The 21,638-nt window shown below is 40.9% G+C and overlaps 1 protein-coding gene across 8 annotated transcripts in view; it reads left to right on the plus strand.

Moving 5' to 3' along the window:
* Window positions 1-21,638, plus strand: part of flncb (filamin C, gamma b (actin binding protein 280)) — a 255,684-nt gene that overhangs the window by 64,215 nt on the left and 169,831 nt on the right. For all 8 annotated transcript variants that reach the window (XM_079263235.1, XM_079263240.1, XM_079263237.1 and 5 more), the window contains exons 7-8: window positions 479-641; window positions 3,225-3,425. In XM_079263235.1, the coding sequence (XP_079119361.1) occupies window positions 479-641; window positions 3,225-3,425 (364 nt within the window). The remainder of the gene's footprint in view (window positions 1-478; window positions 642-3,224; window positions 3,426-21,638) is intronic.

Below are 21,638 nucleotides of genomic sequence, written 5' to 3' on the forward strand. Positions count from 1 at the left end.
GTCAGAGCAGCTCACAGAGAAGTTCTCCCGCCATCTTCTTCCAGATGTTTGGTTCAGGTTCCAACCAGAACCAAATGTGAAATGAAGCTTAGCAGAGTCTCCTGGTGAGACAGTAACGTAGAGCTGAGTGTCGTCAGCCGAATTATGATCAGATATTTGCTTTGTTTCCAGTGGGAGCAGGTAGATCAGGGGTGCCCAGCTCCAGTCCTCGAGAGCCGCTGTCCTGCAGGTTTTCCATGTATTCCTGCTCCAACACACCAGGCGCATTGGAGCAAGAATACATGGAAAACCTGCAGGACAGCAGCCCTCGAGGACCGACTTTGGACACCCGAGATGTAGATGTGGAACAACAGGGGCCCAACATGGAGGCTTGAGGAGCTCCACTGATCCATGCAGAACTCAGCTCCTGTTAATGTTCTCAGTCTTTCTCACATAGTGAAGATCAGAAACCCTGAAAGTCTGACTCCTCTTCCTCCAGGTGAAGGTGCTGTTTGCCGGGCAGGACATTGACAGAAGTCCTTTCATGGTGAATGTCTCCAAGGCCATGGGCGACCCGAGCAGGGTTCAGGCCCGTGGACCGGGACTTTTGGCGATGGGGAACGTGGCAAACAAACCCACGTACTTTGACATTTACACTGCAGGTGATGTGTGGGCGGATGTTCTGGAAGTTTTATGAATTCTGTTTGTGATAGGTTTATAAATTTCCCTATTAGTATTTCTTTTCATATTCGTATTAGAACCAGTATTAGATTTAGTATTAGCATTAGCATTAGCATTAGTATCAGTATTAGATTTAGTATTAGCATTAGCATTAGTGTTAGCATTAGTGTTGGTGTTGGTATTAGTATTAGAATTCGACTATTTCCAGTTGTTTCATACATTTTTTGGCAAAAAACTGAAATTTTTACAGAAACAAAGAGGAAAGCAAAACGGAGAGCAGAGAACAGTCAGAACTGGTTCTGTACTGTCAAAGCTGCAGGAGGGATTTTGTCCAGATGCCATGTCCAGATGCTGTGTCCATCAAGGGACATTGTAGTCATGTCTCTCAAACTTCAGAATGAAAGCTGTTTATCAGCCGTTATAAAGTGTAAGAATCCCTCCTCCTGCAGAGGTTTCAGAGACCTCCAGAGGTGTCCTCCATGGTCAGGACTCTCCGTTGAGAAGGGAGCAGCGTGGATGGGCGACGATGAGCAGACAGTATCGTTTGGACCAACCAGGATTATTGTCATCTCACCACCAGGAAAGCGCAGAGCATCAACCATCCAGACCACATTAGTTTATTGTAAAAACGTAAATGGAATCACGATGACGGCATTCGTCAGCGACGGGACAGGCAGACATATCCTGTCTGGTTGACCACGCCGTCCTCCTGCTTCAGCGTCTGTCTCATGACAACATATTCTCATTACTGCTTCGTATAATATCTACGAAAACCTATGTTCAAAGTTACGTAGGATTTGCTACGTATTTCTAGCTACCAGTGCGCCTGCGCACAGCAAATAAACACCATGACTGTAGTTTTTCTAAGTTTCACACCCACTCTGAAACTAGGGTTTGGAAAACACGTATATGCTTCATGAATCAAATACCTAATAAAGCCGAACTAGTGGGTCTCCAACGTATAAATGATATGTATTGATAAAGGCAAATATGATGGCTTTTTTGAGATATATAAACAATTATAACATTAAGTGGGTGTGGCCTGGTCAATCTTCCACAATTTCATTGGAAATAGGTTCGTATTATTTCAAATATAAGTGACAGCCGAACTAGTATTTATTAAGTAACGAAATGATCTGTGATGTGAAACAGAAAATATATACCTGAAATAAAAATACAGCTTTAGCGGGAAGTAAATGATTGACACCCAGTGCAGCCAATAGGAAGGGGAGAAAGTAAGAACAAAAAAACCCACGAGGAGCATTAAACACGTTGAAGTCTGAGTAAAATGCATCGTGTCTCGCTGATTATGACTGTAAAGCTTTTAAGCTCTTCGGTATCGGCTGCATTGCTAGATGTTTAAAATAAAACTAACTGTAAAGTATTGTTTAACGGCACAACTTGATATGAACGTATAAAGTACACTAATGTCCGCACCACATGACCACTGCAGTCCAATCACGGCTGTCTTATGGGGCCAGTTTTCCAAATCTGGGAGAAAATAAGACCTTTTTCTCTTTATCTTAATTACATTTAATCCGTTGTTTGGGATAATGATACATGAATATTTGTCTTTGAAAATAAATGGATGCTGTCTGTGTTGAGTGACATTATCCATATAGTATATGATCAATATTGGAATTCAGAACCTGAATCCAAGCTGAAAGCATAAATATTTGTCTTTTACTTGGGCAAAATGAGCAGATCCAAAATAATATCCCAGTTTGGTTTCAAGCATTTAACTACAGCCGTTCTGATGATGAGCTGTGGCGGTGGATGTACATCACAAAAGAATATTTGGATTTATGTTTTTTAACAAAAGCAGTGTTAGATGCCTGTGAGTAGAATATTCATGACTAATTGCCACATTTATCTTTATTTAACACATTCTTGAAAATAAGCAGTACTAAAGACAATATGCTCTGAATACAAATAGTACAGGAACCAGAACAGCAATTAAATGTATTGTTTCTTTAGAGAAAATCAGGGACCATATGGCAGTAGCAACAGATTGACTTATTCTGTTATAACAATTTTAAAAAAGTGTCTGTTACACAAAGTAAAACATTAAAGAACAAAAACAACCCCGGCATGTGCAAAAACAGCAACAGTAGACAGTGAACTGTTACTTCGGTCTACTTCAGGTCATCAGAGAACACCCACAAATCATTCCATTTCATGTGGCTGGAAGAAAGAGGACACCAGGTTTTATTTGAGTGAAGCTCTGTGCTTCATGCTGAGATGACGTCCATTAAAAGTACCATTTGATCAGCTGCTTGTTGTCGAATGTCCACGCAGGTCCATCCTCTACGGCGAGTCCTGACCACGCAGGACACCTCTGGAGGTCTCTGAAACATCTGGAGGAGGAGGAATTCTTACTCCTCTGAAGATTGACAGTCGGACTAAATTAGACAAATTTTCATCACTTTGGAGTAAAATGTCCCACTGAGACGCTTGATGGACACAGGCCAGATCTGCACACTCCAGTAAATACTGTTGGAGTTTCCAGTTTCCATTCCTCCTCCAGTGTTTAAAGGTCAGTTTTTCTGCGGTCTGTCCACCAGGGGCGGGCTCTGGAGATGTGGGCGTCATCATTGTGGACTCAAATGGTAGGAGGGACACTGTGGAAATTGTCTTGGAGAACAGAGGCGACAGTATTTTCCGGTGCACCTACGTTCCCGTCCTGGAGGGGCCTCACACCGTCTACGTGACCTTTGCTGGGCAGCAGATTCCCAGAAGTCCTTTCAGCGTCCACATCTCTGAAGGTGCGTCTGACTCGGGTCCAGCTCCGAGTCTCTCTGGTTTTTCTGTAAATTTTCAGTTTAAATTGAAATTTATTGCAATCTGGTTAACTCCACAATCGCCATCCCTTCAGTTCAGACCAGTTCAAACTCCTTCAAACAAGTTCAAACCAGGTCAAACTGCTTCAAACCAGTTTATACCAGTTCAAGCTGCTTCAAACCAGTTCATACCAGTTAAAACTGCTTCAAACCAGTTCATACCAGTTAAAACTGCTTCAAACCAGTTTATCCCAGTTCAAACTCCTTCAAACAAGTTCAAACCAGGTCAAACTGCTTCAAATCAGTTTATACCAGTTCAAGCTGGTTCAAACCAGTTCAAACTGCTTCAGACCAGTTTATACCAGTTCAAACTGCTTCAAACCAGTTCATACCAGGTCAACCTGCTTCAAACCAGTTCATACCAGGTCAAGCTGCTTCAAAACCAGTTCATACCACTTCAAACTGCGTCAAACCAGTTTATACCAGTTCAAACTGCTTCAAACCAGTTTATACCAGTTCAAACTGCTTCAAACCAGTTCATACCAGGTCAACCTGCTTCAAACCAGTTCATACCAGTTCAAACTGCTTCAAACCAGTTCATACCAGGTCAAACTGCTTCAAACCAGTTCATACCAGGTAAAACTGCTTCAGACCAGTTTATACCAGTTCAAACTGCTTCAGACCAGTTTATACCACTTCAAACTGCTTCAAACCAGTTCATACCAGGTCAAACTGCTTCAAACCAGTTCATACCAGTTCAACCTGCTTCAAGCCAGTTCATACCAGTTCAAACTCTTTCAAACCAGTTTATACCAGTTCAAACTGCTTCAAACCAGTTTATACCAGTTCAAACTGCTTCAAACCAGTTTATACCAGTTCAAACTACTTCAAACCAGTTCAAACTGCTTCAAATCAGTTTATACCAGTTTAAACTGCTTCAAACCAATTCATATCAGTTCAACCTGCTTCAAGCCAGTTCATACCAGTTCAAACTCTTTCAAACCAGTTTATACCAGTTCAAACTGCTTCAAACCAGTTTATACCAGTTCAAACTACTTCAAACCAGTTCAAACTGCTTCAAACCAGTTTATACCAGTTCAAACTGCTTCAAACCAGTTTATACCAGTTCAAGCTGCTTCAAACCAATTCATACAAGTTCAAGCTGCTTCAAACCAATTCATACAAGTTCAAGCTGCTTTAAACCAGTTCATACCAGTTCAAACTGCTTCAAACCAGTTCATACCAGGTCAAACTGCTTCAAACCAGTTCATACCAGGTAAAACTGCTTCAGACCAGTTTATACCAGTTCAAACTGCTTCAGACCAGTTTATACCAGTTCAAACTGCTTCAAACCAGTTCATACCAGTTCAAACTGCTTCAAACCAGTTTATACCAGTTCAAACTACTTCAAACCAGTTCAAACTGCTTCAAACCAGTTTATACCAGTTCAAGCTGCTTCAAACCAATTCATACAAGTTCAAGCTGCTTCGAACCAGTTCATACCAATTCAAACTGCTTCAAACCAGTTCATACCAGTTCAAGCTGCTTCAAACCAGTTTATACCAGTTCAAACTGCTTCAGACCAGTTTATACCAGTTCAAACTGCTTCAAACCAGTTCATACCAGGTCAACCTGCTTCAAACCAGTTCATACCAGTTAAAACTGCCGCAAACCAGTTCATACCAGTTCAAACTGCTTCAAACCAGTTCATACCAGTTCAAACTGCTTTAACCCAGTTCATACTAGTTCAAACTCTTTCAAACCAGTTTATACCAGTTCAGACTGCTTCAAACCAGTTTATACCAGGTCAAGCTGCTTCAAACCAGTTTATACCAGGTCAAGCTGCTTCAAACCAGTTCATAACGGTTGAAACTGCTTCAAACCAGTTTATACCAGTTCAAACTGCTGCAAACCAGTTCATACCAGTTCAAGCTGCTTCAAACCAGTTCAAGCTGCTTCAAACCAGTTCAATCAGCTTTAAACCAGTTCAAACTGTTTCAAACCAGTTCAAACTGCTTCAAACCAGTTCATACCAGGTCAAGCTGCTTCAAACCAGTTCATACCAGGTCAAGCTGCTTCAAACCAGTTCATACCAGTTCAAACTGCCGCAAACCAGTTCATGCCAGTTCAAACTGCTTCAAACCAGTTCACACCAGTTCAAACTGCTTCAAACCAATTTATACCAGGTCGGGCTGCTTGAAACCAGTTTATACCAGTTTAAACTGCTTCAAACCAATTCATATTAGTTCAAGCTGCTTCAAGCCAGTTCATACCAGTTCAAACTGCTTTAACCCAGTTCATACCAGTTCAATCTCTTTCAAACCAGTTTATACCAGTTCAAACTGCTTCAAACCAGTTCAAACTGCTTCAAACCAGTTTATACCAGGTAAAACTGCTTCAAACTAGTTTATACCAGGTCAAACTGCTTCAAACCAGTTCATACCAGGTCAAACTGCTTCAAACCAGTTCATACGAGGTCAACCTGCTTTAAACCAGTTCATAGCAGGTCAAGCTGTTTTAACCCAGTTCATACCAGTTCAAACTCTTTCAAACCAGTTTATACCAGTTCAAACTGCTTCAAACCAGTTCATACCAGGTCAAGCTGCTTCAAACCAGTTCATATAGGTTGAAACTGCTTCAAACCAGTTTATACCAGTTCAAACTGCTTCAAACCAGTTTATACCAGTTCAAACTGCTGCAAACCAGTTCATACCAGTTCAAACTGCTGCAAACCAGTTCATACCAGTTCAAACTGCTTGAAACCAGTTCAAACTGCTTCAAACCAGTTTATACCAGTTCAAGCTGCTTCAAACCAGTTCATACCAGTTCAAGCTGCTTCAAACCAGTTCCTACAAGTTCAAGCTGCTTCGAACCAGTTCATACCAATTCAAACTGCTTCAAACCAGTTCATACCAGTTCAAGCTGCTTCAAACCAGTTCATACCAGGTCAAGCTGCTTCAAAACCAGTTCATACCACTTCAAACTGCTTCAAACCAGTTTATACCAGTTAAAACTGCCGCAAACCAGTTCATACCAGTTTAAACTGCCGCAAACCAGTTCATACCAGTTTAAACTGCTTCAAACCAGTTCATACCAGTTCAAACTGGTTCAAACCAGTTCATACCAGTTCAAACTGCTTTAACCCAGTTCATATCAGTTCAAACTCTTTCATACCAGTTTATACCAGTTCAAACTGCTTCAAACCAGTTTATACCAGTTCAAACTACTTCAAACCAGTTCAAACTGCTTCAAACCAGTTTATACCAGTTCAAACTGCTTCAAACCAGTTTATACCAGTTCAAGCTGCTTCAAACCAATTCATACAAGTTCAAGCTGCTTCGAACCAGTTCATACCAATTCAAACTGCTTCAAACCAGTTCATACCAGTTCAAGCTGCTTCAAACCAGTTTATACCAGTTCAAACTGCTTCAGACCAGTTTATACCAGTTTAAACTGCTTCAAACCAGTTCATACCAGGTCAACCTGCTTCAAACCAGTTCATACCAGTTAAAACTGCCGCAAACCAGTTCATACCAGTTCAAACTGCTTCAGACCAGTTTATACCAGTTCAAACTGCTTCAAACCAGTTCATACCAGGTCAACCTGCTTCAAACCAGTTCATACCAGGTAAAACTGCTTCAGACCAGTTTATACCAGTTCAAACTGCTTCAGACCAGTTTATACCAGTTCAAACTGCTTCAAACCAGTTCATACCAGTTCAAACTGCTTCAAACCAGTTTATACCAGTTCAAACTACTTCAAACCAGTTCAAACTGCTTCAAACCAGTTTATACCAGTTCAAGCTGCTTCAAACCAATTCATACAAGTTCAAGCTGCTTCGAACCAGTTCATACCAATTCAAACTGCTTCAAACCAGTTCATACCAGTTCAAGCTGCTTCAAACCAGTTTATACCAGTTCAAACTGCTTCAGACCAGTTTATACCAGTTCAAACTGCTTCAAACCAGTTCATACCAGGTCAACCTGCTTCAAACCAGTTCATACCAGTTAAAACTGCCGCAAACCAGTTCATACCAGTTCAAACTGCTTCAAACCAGTTCATACCAGTTCAAACTGCTTTAACCCAGTTCATACTAGTTCAAACTCTTTCAAACCAGTTTATACCAGTTCAGACTGCTTCAAACCAGTTTATACCAGGTCAAGCTGCTTCAAACCAGTTTATACCAGGTCAAGCTGCTTCAAACCAGTTCATAACGGTTGAAACTGCTTCAAACCAGTTTATACCAGTTCAAACTGCTGCAAACCAGTTCATACCAGTTCAAGCTGCTTCAAACCAGTTCAAGCTGCTTCAAACCAGTTCAATCAGCTTTAAACCAGTTCAAACTGTTTCAAACCAGTTCAAACTGCTTCAAACCAGTTCATACCAGGTCAAGCTGCTTCAAACCAGTTCATACCAGGTCAAGCTGCTTCAAACCAGTTCATACCAGTTCAAACTGCCGCAAACCAGTTCATGCCAGTTCAAACTGCTTCAAACCAGTTCACACCAGTTCAAACTGCTTCAAACCAATTTATACCAGGTCAGGCTGCTTGAAACCAGTTTATACCAGTTTAAACTGCTTCAAACCAATTCATATCAGTTCAACCTGCTTCAAGCCAGTTCATACCAGTTCAAACTGCTTTAACCCAGTTCATACCAGTTCAATCTCTTTCAAACCAGTTTATACCAGTTCAAACTGCTTCAAACCAGTTCAAACTGCTTCAAACCAGTTTATACCAGGTAAAACTGCTTCAAACTAGTTTATACCAGGTCAAACTGCTTCAAACCAGTTCATACCAGGTCAAACTGCTTCAAACCAGTTCATACGAGGTCAACCTGCTTTAAACCAGTTCATAGCAGGTCAAGCTGTTTTAACCCAGTTCATACCAGTTCAAACTCTTTCAAACCAGTTTATACCAGTTCAAACTGCTTCAAACCAGTTCATACCAGGTCAAGCTGCTTCAAACCAGTTCATATAGGTTGAAACTGCTTCAAACCAGTTTATACCAGTTCAAACTGCTTCAAACCAGTTTATACCAGTTCAAACTGCTGCAAACCAGTTCATACCAGTTCAAACTGCTGCAAACCAGTTCATACCAGTTCAAACTGCTGCAAACCAGTTCATACCAGTTCAAACTGCTTGAAACCAGTTCAAACTGCTTCAAACCAGTTTATACCAGTTCAAGCTGCTTCAAACCAGTTCATACCAGTTCAAGCTGCTTCAAACCAGTTCCTACAAGTTCAAGCTGCTTCGAACCAGTTCATACCAATTCAAACTGCTTCAAACCAGTTCATACCAGTTCAAGCTGCTTCAAACCAGTTCATACCAGGTCAAGCTGCTTCAAAACCAGTTCATACCACTTCAAACTGCTTCAAACCAGTTTATACCAGTTAAAACTGCCGCAAACCAGTTCATACCAGTTTAAACTGCCGCAAACCAGTTCATACCAGTTTAAACTGCTTCAAACCAGTTCATACCAGTTCAAACTGGTTCAAACCAGTTCATACCAGTTCAAACTGCTTTAACCCAGTTCATATCAGTTCAAACTCTTTCAAACCAGTTTATACCAGTTCAAACTGCTTCAAACCAGTTTATACCAGTTCAAACTACTTCAAACCAGTTCAAACTGCTTCAAACCAGTTTATACCAGTTCAAACTGCTTCAAACCAGTTTATACCAGTTCAAGCTGCTTCAAACCAATTCATACAAGTTCAAGCTGCTTCGAACCAGTTCATACCAATTCAAACTGCTTCAAACCAGTTCATACCAGTTCAAGCTGCTTCAAACCAGTTTATACCAGTTCAAACTGCTTCAGACCAGTTTATACCAGTTTAAACTGCTTCAAACCAGTTCATACCAGGTCAACCTGCTTCAAACCAGTTCATACCAGTTAAAACTGCCGCAAACCAGTTCATACCAGTTCAAACTGCTTCAGACCAGTTTATACCAGTTCAAACTGCTTCAAACCAGTTCATACCAGGTCAACCTGCTTCAAACCAGTTCATACCAGTTAAAACTACCGCAAACCAGTTTATACCAGTTCAGACTGCTTCAAACCAGTTTATACCAGGTCAAGCTGCTTCAAACCAGTTTATACCAGGTCAAGCTGCTTCAAACCAGTTCATATAGGTTGAAACTGCTTCAAACCAGTTTATACCAGTTCAAACTGCTGCAAACCAGTTCATACCAGTTCAAGCTGCTTCAAACCAGTTCAAGCTGCTTCAAACCAGTTCAATCAGCTTTAAACCAGTTCATACTGCTTCAAACCAGTTCAAGCTGATTCAAACCAGTTCAAACTGCTTCAAACCAGTTCATACCAGGTCAAGCTGCTTCAAACCAGTTCAAGCTGATTCAAACGAGTTCAAACTGCTTCAAACCAGTTCAAACTGCTTCAAACCAGTTCATACCAGGTCAAGCTGCTTCAAACCAGTTCATACCAGGTCAAGCTGCTTCAAACCAGTTCATACCAGTTCAAACTGCCGCAAACCAGTTCATACCAGTTCAAACTGCTTCAAACCAGTTCAAACTGCTTCAAACCAGTTCACACCAGTTCAAACTGCTTCAAACCAATTTATACCAGGTCAGGCTGCTTGAAACCAGTTTATACCAGTTTAAGCTGCTTCAAACCAATTCATATCAGTTCAACCTGCTTCAAGCCAGTTCATACCAGTTCAAACTGCTTTAACCCAGTTCATACCAGTTCAAACTCTTTCAAACCAGTTTATACCAGTTCAAACTGCTTCAATCCAGTTCAAACTGCTTCAAACCAGTTTATACCAGGTAAAACTGCTTCAAACTAGTTTATACCAGGTCAAACTGCCACAAACCAGTTCATACCAGGTCAAACTGCTTCAAACCAGTTCATACGAGGTCAACCTGCTTTAAACCAGTTCATAGCAGGTCAAGCTGCTTTAACCCAGTTCATACCAGTTCAAACTCTTTCAAACCAGTTTATACCAGTTCAAACTGCTTCAAACCAGTTCATACCAGGTCAACCTGCTTTAAACCAGTTCATAGCAGGTCAAGCTGCTTTAACCCAGTTCATACCAGTTCAAACTCTTTCAAACCAGTTTATACCAGTTCAAACTGCTTCAAACCAGTTCATACCAGGTCAAGCTGCTTCAAACCAGTTCATATAGGTTCAAACTGCTTCAAACCAGTTTATACCAGTTCAAACTGCTGCAAACCAGTTCATACCAGTTCAAACTGCTGCAAACCAGTTCATACCAGTTCAAACTGCTTGAAACCAGTTCAAACTGCTTCAAACCAGTTTATACCAGTTCAAGCTGCTTCAAACCAGTTCATACCAGTTCAAGCTGCTTCAAACCAGTTCATACAAGTTCAAGCTGCTTCGAACCAGTTCATACCAATTCAAACTGCTTCAAACCAGTTCATACCAGTTCAAGCTGCTTCAAACCAGTTTATACCAGTTCAAACTGCTTCAGACCAGTTTATACCAGTTAAAACTGCTTCAAACCAGTTCCTACCAGGTCAACCTGCTTCAAACCAGTTCATACCAGGTCAAGCTTCTTCAAACCAGTTCATACCACTTCAACCTGCTTCAAACCAGTTTATACCAGTTAAAACTGCCGCAAACCAGTTCATACCAGTTCAAACTGCTTCAAACCAGTTCAAACTGCTTCGAACCAGTTCATACCAGTTCAAACTGCTTCAAACCAGTTCATACCAGTTCAAACTGCTTCAAACCAGTTCATACCAGTTCAAACTGCTGCAAACCAGTTCATACCAGTTCAAACTGCTTTAACCCAGTTCATACTAGTTCAAACTCTTTCAAACCAGTTTATACCAGTTCAAACTGCTTCAAACCAGTTTATACCAGTTCAAACTACTTCAAACCAGTTCAAACTGCTTCAAACCAGTTTATACCAGTTCAAGCTGCTTCAAACCAGTTCATACCAGTTCAAGCTGCTTCAAACCAGTTCATACAAGTTCAAGCTGCTTCGAACCAGTTCAAGCTGCTTCAAACCAGTTCAATCAGCTTTAAACCAGTTCATACTGCTTCAAACCAGTTCAAGCTGATTCAAACGAGTTCATACCAGGTCAACCTGCTTCAAACCAGTTCATACCAGTTAAAACTGCTTCAAACCAGTTCATACCAGTTCAAACTGCTTCAAACCAGTTCATACCAGTTCAAACTGCTTTAACCCAGTTCATACCAGTTCAAACTCTTTCAAACCAGTTTATACCAGTTCAGACTGCTTCAAACCAGTTTATACCAGGTCAAGCTGCTTCAAACCAGTTTATACCAGGTCAAGCTGCTTCAAACCAGTTCATAACGGTTGAAACTGCTTCAAACCAGTTTATACCAGTTCAAACTGCTGCAAACCAGTTCATACCAGTTCAAGCTGCTTCAAACCAGTTCAAGCTGCTTCAAACCAGTTCAATCAGCTTTAAACCAGTTCATACTGCTTCAAACCAGTTCAAGCTGATTCAAACGAGTTCAAACTGCTTCAAACCAGTTCAAACTGCTTCAAACCAGTTCATACCAGGTCAAGCTGCTTCAAACCAGTTCATACCGGGTCAAGCTGCTTCAAACCAGTTCATACCAGTTCAAACTGCCGCAAACCAGTTCATACCAGTTCAAACTGCTTCAAACCAGTTCAAACTGCTTCAAACCAGTTCACACCAGTTCAAACTGCTTCAAACCAATTTATACCAGGTCAGGCTGCTTGAAACCAGTTTATACCAGTTTAAACTGCTTCAAACCAATTCATATCAGTTCAACCTGCTTCAAGCCAGTTCATACCAGTTCAAACTGCTTTAACCCAGTTCATACCAGTTCAATCTCTTTCAAACCAGTTTATACCAGTTCAAACTGCTTCAAACCAGTTCAAACTGCTTCAAACCAGTTTATACCAGGTAAAACTGCTTCAAACTAGTTTATACCAGGTCAAACTGCTTCAAACCAGTTCATACCAGGTCAAACTGCTTCAAACCAGTTCATACGAGGTCAACCTGCTTTAAACCAGTTCATAGCAGGTCAAGCTGCTTTAACCCAGTTCATACCAGTTCAAACTCTTTCAAACCAGTTTATACCAGTTCAAACTGCTTCAAACCAGTTCATACCAGGTCAAGCTGCTTCAAACCAGTTCATATAGGTTGAAACTGCTTCAAACCAGTTTATACCAGTTCAAACTGCTTCAAACCAGTTTATACCAGTTCAAACTGCTGCAAACCAGTTCATACCAGTTCAAACTGCTGCAAACCAGTTCATACCAGTTCAAACTGCTTGAAACCAGTTCAAACTGCTTCAAACCAGTTTATACCAGTTCAAGCTGCTTCAAACCAGTTCATACCAGTTCAAGCTGCTTCAAACCAGTTCCTACAAGTTCAAGCTGCTTCGAACCAGTTCATACCAATTCAAACTGCTTCAAACCAGTTCATACCAGTTCAAGCTGCTTCAAACCAGTTCATACCAGGTCAAGCTGCTTCAAAACCAGTTCATACCACTTCAAACTGCTTCAAACCAGTTTATACCAGTTAAAACTGCCGCAAACCAGTTCATACCAGTTTAAACTGCCGCAAACCAGTTCATACCAGTTTAAACTGCTTCAAACCAGTTCATACCAGTTCAAACTGGTTCAAACCAGTTCATACCAGTTCAAACTGCTTTAACCCAGTTCATATCAGTTCAAACTCTTTCAAACCAGTTTATACCAGTTCAAACTGCTTCAAACCAGTTTATACCAGTTCAAACTACTTCAAACCAGTTCAAACTGCTTCAAACCAGTTTATACCAGTTCAAACTGCTTCAAACCAGTTTATACCAGTTCAAGCTGCTTCAAACCAATTCATACAAGTTCAAGCTGCTTCGAACCAGTTCATACCAATTCAAACTGCTTCAAACCAGTTCATACCAGTTCAAGCTGCTTCAAACCAGTTTATACCAGTTCAAACTGCTTCAGACCAGTTCAAACTGCTTCAAACCAGTTCATACCAGGTCAACCTGCTTCAAACCAGTTCATACCAGTTAAAACTGCCGCAAACCAGTTCATACCAGTTCAAACTGCTTCAAACCAGTTCATACCAGTTCAAACTGCTTTAACCCAGTTCATACTAGTTCAAACTCTTTCAAACCAGTTTATACCAGTTCAGACTGCTTCAAACCAGTTTATACCAGGTCAAGCTGCTTCAAACCAGTTTATACCAGGTCAAGCTGCTTCAAACCAGTTCATATAGGTTGAAACTGCTTCAAACCAGTTTATATCAGTTCAAACTACTGCAAACCAGTTCATACCAGTTCAAGCTGCTTCAAACCAGTTCAAGCTGCTTCAAACCAGTTCAATCAGCTTTAAACCAGTTCATACTGCTTCAAACCAGTTCAACCTGATTCAAACCAGTTCAAACTGCTTCAAACCAGTTCATACCAGGTCAAGCTGCTTCAAACCAGTTCAAGCTGATTCAAACGAGTTCAAACTGCTTCAAACCAGTTCAAACTGCTTCAAACCAGTTCATACCAGGTCAAGCTGCTTCAAACCAGTTCATACCAGGTCAAGCTGCTTCAAACCAGTTCATACCAGTTCAAACTGCCGCAAACCAGTTCATACCAGTTCAAACTGCTTCAAACCAGTTCACACCAGTTCAAACTGCTTCAAACCAATTTATACCAGGTCAGGCTGCTTGAAACCAGTTTATACCAGTTTAAGCTGCTTCAAACCAATTCATATCAGTTCAACCTGCTTCAAGCCAGTTCATACCAGTTCAAACTGCTTTAACCCAGATCATACCAGTTCAAACTCTTTCAAACCAGTTTATACCAGTTCAAACTGCTTCAAACCAGTTCAAACTGCTTCAAACCAGTTTATACCAGGTAAAACTGCTTCAAACTAGTTTATACCAGGTCAAACTGCCACAAACCAGTTCATACCAGGTCAAACTGCTTCAAACCAGTTCATACGAGGTCAACCTGCTTTAAACCAGTTCATAGCAGGTCAAGCTGCTTTAACCCAGTTCATACCAGTTCAAACTCTTTCAAACCAGTTTATACCAGTTCAAACTGCTGCAAACCAGTTCATACCAGTTCAAACTGCTGCAAACCAGTTCATACCAGTTCAAACTGCTTCAAACCAGTTCAAACTGCTTCAAACCAGTTTATACCAGTTCAAGCTGCTTCAAACCAGTTCATACCAGTTCAAGCTGCTTCAAACCAGTTCATACAAGTTCAAGCTGCTTCGACCCAGTTCATACCAATTCAAACTGCTTCAAACCAGTTCATACCAGTTCAAGCTGCTTCAAACCAGTTTATACCAGTTCAAACTGCTTCAGACCAGTTTATACCAGTTCAAACTGCTTCAAACCAGTTCCTACCAGGTCAACCTGCTTCAAACCAGTTCATACCAGGTCAAGCTTCTTCAAACCAGTTCATACCACTTCAACCTGCTTCAAACCAGTTTATACCAGTTAAAACTGCCGCAAACCAGTTCATACCAGTTCAAACTGCTTCAAACCAGTTCAAACTGCTTCGAACCAGTTCATACCAGTTCAAACTGCTTCAAACCAGTTCATACCAGTTCAAACTGCTTCAAACCAGTTCATACCAGTTCAAACTGCTTCAAACCAGTTCATACCAGTTCAAACTGCTTTAACCCAGTTCATACTAGTTCAAACTCTTTCAAACCAGTTTATACCAGTTCAAACTGCTTCAAACCAGTTTATACCAGTTCAAACTACTTCAAACCAGTTCAAACTGCTTCAAACCAGTTTATACCAGTTCAAGCTGCTTCAAACCAGTTCATACCAGTTCAAGCTGCTTCAAACCAGTTCATACAAGTTCAAGCTGCTTCGAACCAGTTCAAGCTGCTTCAAACCAGTTCAATCAGCTTTAAACCAGTTCATACTCCTTCAAACCAGTTCAAGCTGATTCAAACGAGCTCAAACTGCTTCAAACCAGTTCAAACTGCTTCAAACCAGTTTATACCAGGTAAAACTGCTTCAAACAGTTTATACCAGTTCAAACTGCTTCAAACCAGTTCATACCAGGTCAAACTGCTTCAAACCAGTTCATACCAGGTCAAACTGCTTCAAACCAGTTCATACGAGGTCAACCTGCTTTAAACCAGTTCATACCAGGTCAAGCTGCTTTAACCCAGTTCATACCAGTTCAAACTCTTTCAAACCAGTTTATACCAGTTCAGACTGCTTCAAACCAGTTCATACCAGGTCAAGCTGCTTCAAACCAATTCATATAGGTTGAAACTGCTTCAAACCAGTTTATACCAGTTCAAACTGCTTCAAACCAGTTTATACCAGTTCAAACTGCTGCAAACCAGTTCATACCAGTTCAAACTGCTGCAAACCAGTTCATACCAGTTCAAACTGCTTCAAACCAGTTTATACCAGTTCAAGCTGCTTCAAACCAGTTCAGACCAGTTCAAGCTGCTTCAAACCAGTTCATACAAGTTCAAGCTGCTTCGAACCAGTTCATACCAATTCAAACTGCTTCAAACCAGTTCATACCAGTTCAAGCTGCTTCAAACAAGTTCATACCAGGTCAACCTGCTTCAAACCAGTTCATACCAGGTCAAGCTTCTTCAAACCAGTTCATACCACTTCAACCTGCTTCAAACCAGTTTATACCAGTTAAAACTGCCGCAAACCAGTTCATACCAGTTCAAACTGCTTCAAACCAGTTCAAACTGCTTCAAACCAGTTCATACCAGTTCAAACTGCTTCAAACCAGTTCATACCAGTTCAAACTGCTTCAAACCAGTTCATACCAGTTCAAACTGCTTCAAACCAGTTCATACCAGTTCAGACTGCTTCAAACCAGTTCATACCAGTTCAAACTGCTTTAACCCAATTCATACTAGTTCAAACTCTTTCAAACCAGTTCATACCAGGTCAAACTGCTTCAAACCAGTTCATACCAATTCAAACTGCTACAAACCAGTTCATACCAGTTCAAGCTGCTTCAAACCAGTTCATACCAGGTCAACCTGCTTCAAACCAGTTCATACCAGGTCAAGCTTCTTCAACCCAGTTCATACCACTTCAACCTGCTTCAAACCAGTTTATACCAGTTAAAACTGCCGCAAACCAGTTCATACCAGTTCAAACTGCTTCAAACCAGTTCAAACTGCTTCGAACCAGTTCATACCAGTTCAAACTGCTTCAAACCAGTTCATACCAGTTCAAACTGCTTCAAACCAGTTCATACCAGGTCAAACTGCTTCAAACCAGTTCATACCAGGTCAAACTGCTTCAAACCAGTTCATAGCAGGTCAAGCTGCTTTAAACCAGTTCATAGCAGGTCAAGCTGCTTTAACCCAGTTCATACCAGTTCAAACTCTTTCAAACCAGTTTATACCAGTTCAAACTGCTTCAAACCAGTTCATACCAGGTCAAGCTGCTTCAAACCAGTTCATATAGGTTGAAACTGCTTCAAACCAGTTTATACCAGTTCAAACTGCTTCAAACCAGTTTATACCAGTTCAAACTGCTGCAAACCAGTTCATACCAGTTCAAACTGCTTGAAACCAGTTCAAACTGCTTCAAACCAGTTTATACCAGTTCAAGCTGCTTCAAACCAGTTCATACCAGTTCAAGCTGCTTCAAACCAGTTCCTACAAGTTCAAGCTGCTTCGAACCAGTTCATACCAATTCAAACTGCTTCAAACCAGTTCATACCAGTTCAAGCTGCTTCAAACCAGTTCATACCAGGTCAAGCTGCTTCAAAACCAGTTCATACCACTTCAAACTGCTTCAAACCAGTTTATACCAGTTAAAACTGCCGCAAACCAGTTCATACCAGTTTAAACTGCCGCAAACCAGTTCATACCAGTTTAAACTGCTTCAAACCAGTTCATACCAGTTCAAACTGGTTCAAACCAGTTCATACCAGTTCAAACTGCTTTAACCCAGTTCATATCAGTTCAAACTCTTTCAAACCAGTTTATACCAGTTCAAACTGCTTCAAACCAGTTTATACCAGTTCAAACTACTTCAAACCAGTTCAAACTGCTTCAAACCAGTTTATACCAGTTCAAACTGCTTCAAACCAGTTTATACCAGTTCAAGCTGCTTCAAACCAATTCATACAAGTTCAAGCTGCTTCGAACCAGTTCATACCAATTCAAACTGCTTCAAACCAGTTCATACCAGTTCAAGCTGCTTCAAACCAGTTTATACCAGTTTAAACTGCTTCAAACCAGTTCATACCAGGTCAACCTGCTTCAAACCAGTTCATACCAGTTAAAACTGCCGCAAACCAGTTCATACCAGTTCAAACTGCTTCAGACCAGTTTATACCAGTTCAAACTGCTTCAAACCAGTTCATACCAGGTCAACCTGCTTCAAACCAGTTCATACCAGTTAAAACTGCCGCAAACCAGTTTATACCAGTTCAGACTGCTTCAAACCAGTTTATACCAGGTCAAGCTGCTTCAAACCAGTTTATACCAGGTCAAGCTGCTTCAAACCAGTTCATATAGGTTGAAACTGCTTCAAACCAGTTTATACCAGTTCAAACTGCTGCAAACCAGTTCATACCAGTTCAAGCTGCTTCAAACCAGTTCAAGCTGCTTCAAACCAGTTCAATCAGCTTTAAACCAGTTCATACTGCTTCAAACCAGTTCAAGCTGATTCAAACCAGTTCAAACTGCTTCAAACCAGTTCATACCAGGTCAAGCTGCTTCAAACCAGTTCAAGCTGATTCAAACGAGTTCAAACTGCTTCAAACCAGTTCAAACTGCTTCAAACCAGTTCATACCAGTTCAAGCTGCTTCAAACCAGTTTATACCAGTTCAAGCTGCTTCAAACCAATTCATACAAGTTCAAGCTGCTTCGAACCAGTTCATACCAATTCAAACTGCTTCAAACCAGTTCATACCAGTTCAAGCTGCTTCAAACCAGTTTATACCAGTTCAAACTGCTTCAGACCAGTTTATACCAGTTTAAACTGCTTCAAACCAGTTCATACCAGGTCAACCTGCTTCAAACCAGTTCATACCAGTTAAAACTGTCGCAAACCAGTTCATACCAGTTCAAACTGCTTCAGACCAGTTTATACCAGTTCAAACTGCTTCAAACCAGTTCATACCAGGTCAAGCTGCTTCAAACCAGTTCATACCAGTTCAAACTGCCGCAAACCAGTTCATACCAGTTCAAACTGCTTCAAACCAGCTCACACCAGTTCAAACTGCTTCAAACCAATTTATACCAGGTCAGGCTGCTTGAAACCAGTTTATACCAGTTTAAGCTGCTTCAAACCAATTCATATCAGTTCAACCTGCTTCAAGCCAGTTCATACCAGTTCAAACTGCTTTAACCCAGTTCATACCAGTTCAAACTCTTTCAAACCAGTTCATACCAGTTCAAACTGCTTCAAACCAGTTCAAACTGCTTCAAACCAGTTTATACCAGGTAAAACTGCTTCAAACTAGTTTATACCAGGTCAAACTGCCACAAACCAGTTCATACCAGGTCAAACTGCTTCAAACCAGTTCATACGAGGTCAACCTGCTTTAAACCAGTTCATACCAGGTCAAGCTGCTTTAACCCAGTTCATACCAGTTCAAACTCTTTCAAACCAGTTTATACCAGTTCAAACTGCTTCAAACCAGTTCATACCAGGTCAAGCTGCTTCAAACCAGTTCATATAGGTTGAAACTGCTTCAAACCAGTTTATACCAGTTCAAACTGCTTCAAACCAGTTTATACCAGTTCAAACTGCTGCAAACCAGTTCATACCAGTTCAAACTGCTGCAAACCAGTTCATACCAGTTCAAACTGCTTGAAACCAGTTCAAACTGCTTCAAACCAGTTTATACCAGTTCAAGCTGCTTCAAACCAGTTCATACCAGTTCAAGCTGCTTCAAACCAGTTCATACAAGTTCAAGCTGCTTCGAACCAGTTCAAGCTGCTTCAAACCAGTTCAATCAGCTTTAAACCAGTTCATACTCCTTCAAACCAGTTCAAGCTGATTCAAACGAGCTCAAACTGCTTCAAACCAGTTCAAACTGCTTCAAACCAGTTTATACCAGGTAAAACTGCTTCAAACAGTTTATACCAGTTCAAACTGCTTCAAACCAGTTCATACCAGGTCAAACTGCTTCAAACCAGTTCATACCAGGTCAAACTGCTTCAAACCAGTTCATACGAGGTCAACCTGCTTTAAACCAGTTCATACCAGGTCAAGCTGCTTTAACCCAGTTCATACCAGTTCAAACTCTTTCAAACCAGTTTATACCAGTTCAGACTGCTTCAAACCAGTTCATACCAGGTCAAGCTGCTTCAAACCAATTCATATAGGTTGAAACTGCTTCAAACCAGTTTATACCAGTTCAAACTGCTTCAAACCAGTTTATACCAGTTCAAACTGCTGCAAACCAGTTCATACCAGTTCAAACTGCTGCAAACCAGTTCATACCAGTTCAAACTGCTTCAAACCAGTTTATACCAGTTCAAGCTGCTTCAAACCAGTTCAGACCAGTTCAAGCTGCTTCAAACCAGTTCATACAAGTTCAAGCTGCTTCGAACCAGTTCATACCAATTCAAACTGCTTCAAACCAGTTCATACCAGTTCAAGCTGCTTCAAACAAGTTCATACCAGGTCAACCTGCTTCAAACCAGTTCATACCAGGTCAAGCTTCTTCAAACCAGTTCATACCACTTCAACCTGCTTCAAACCAGTTTATACCAGTTAAAACTGCCGCAAACCAGTTCATACCAGTTCAAACTGCTTCAAACCAGTTCAAACTGCTTCAAACCAGTTCAATCAGCTTTAAACCAGTTCATACTGCTTCAAACCAGTTCAAGCTGATTCAAACCAGTTCAAACTGCTTCAAACCAGTTCATACCAGGTCAAGCTGCTTCAAACCAGTTCAAGCTGATTCAAACGAGTTCAAACTGCTTCAAACCAGTTCAAACTGCTTCAAACCAGTTCATACCAGGTCAAGCTGCTTCAAACCAGTTCATACCAGGTCAAGCTGCTTCAAACCAGTTCATACCAGTTCAAACTGCCGCAAACCAGTTCATACCAGTTCAAACTGCTTCAAACCAGCTCACACCAGTTCAAACTGCTTCAAACCAATTTATACCAGGTCAGGCTGCTTGAAACCAGTTTATACCAGTTTAAGCTGCTTCAAACCAATTCATATCAGTTCAACCTGCTTCAAGCCAGTTCATACCAGTTCAAACTGCTTTAACCCAGTTCATACCAGTTCAAACTCTTTCAAACCAGTTCATACCAGTTCAAACTGCTTCAAACCAGTTCAAACTGCTTCAAACCAGTTTATACCAGGTAAAACTGCTTCAAACTAGTTTATACCAGGTCAAACTGCCACAAACCAGTTCATACCAGGTCAAACTGCTTCAAACCAGTTCATACGAGGTCAACCTGCTTTAAACCAGTTCATACCAGGTCAAGCTGCTTTAACCCAGTTCATACCAGTTCAAACTCTTTCAAACCAGTTTATACCAGTTCAAACTGCTTCAAACCAGTTCATACCAGGTCAAGCTGCTTCAAACCAGTTCATATAGGTTGAAACTGCTTCAAACCAGTTTATACCAGTTCAAACTGCTTCAAACCAGTTTATACCAGTTCAAACTGCTGCAAACCAGTTCATACCAGTTCAAACTGCTGCAAACCAGTTCATACCAGTTCAAACTGCTTGAAACCAGTTCAAACTGCTTCAAACCAGTTTATACCAGTTCAAGCTGCTTCAAACCAGTTCATACCAGGTCAACCTGCTTCAAACCAGTTCATACCAGGTCAAGCTTCTTCAAACCAGTTCATACCACTTCAACCTGCTTCAAACCAGTTTATACCAGTTAAAACTGCCGCAAACCAGTTCATACCAGTTCAAACTGCTTCAAACCAGTTCAAACTGCTTCGAACCAGTTCATACCAGTTCAAGCTGCTTCAAACCAGTTCATACAAGTTCAAGCTGCTTCGAACCAGTTCAAGCTGCTTCAAACCAGTTCAATCAGCTTTAAACCAGTTCATACTCCTTCAAACCAGTTCAAGCTGATTCAAACGAGTTCAAACTGCTTCAAACCAGTTCAAACTGCTTCAAACCAGTTTATACCAGGTAAAACTGCTTCAAACCAGTTTATACCAGTTCAAACTGCTTCAATCCAGTTCATACCAGGTCAAACTGCTTCAAACCAGTTCATACCAGGTCAAACTGCTTCAAACCAGTTCATACGAGGTCAACCTGCTTTAAACCAGTTCATACCAG

Source organism: Telmatherina bonti, assembly GCF_933228915.1.
Source record: "Telmatherina bonti genome assembly, chromosome: 23".
NCBI lineage: Eukaryota > Metazoa > Chordata > Actinopteri > Atheriniformes > Telmatherinidae > Telmatherina > Telmatherina bonti.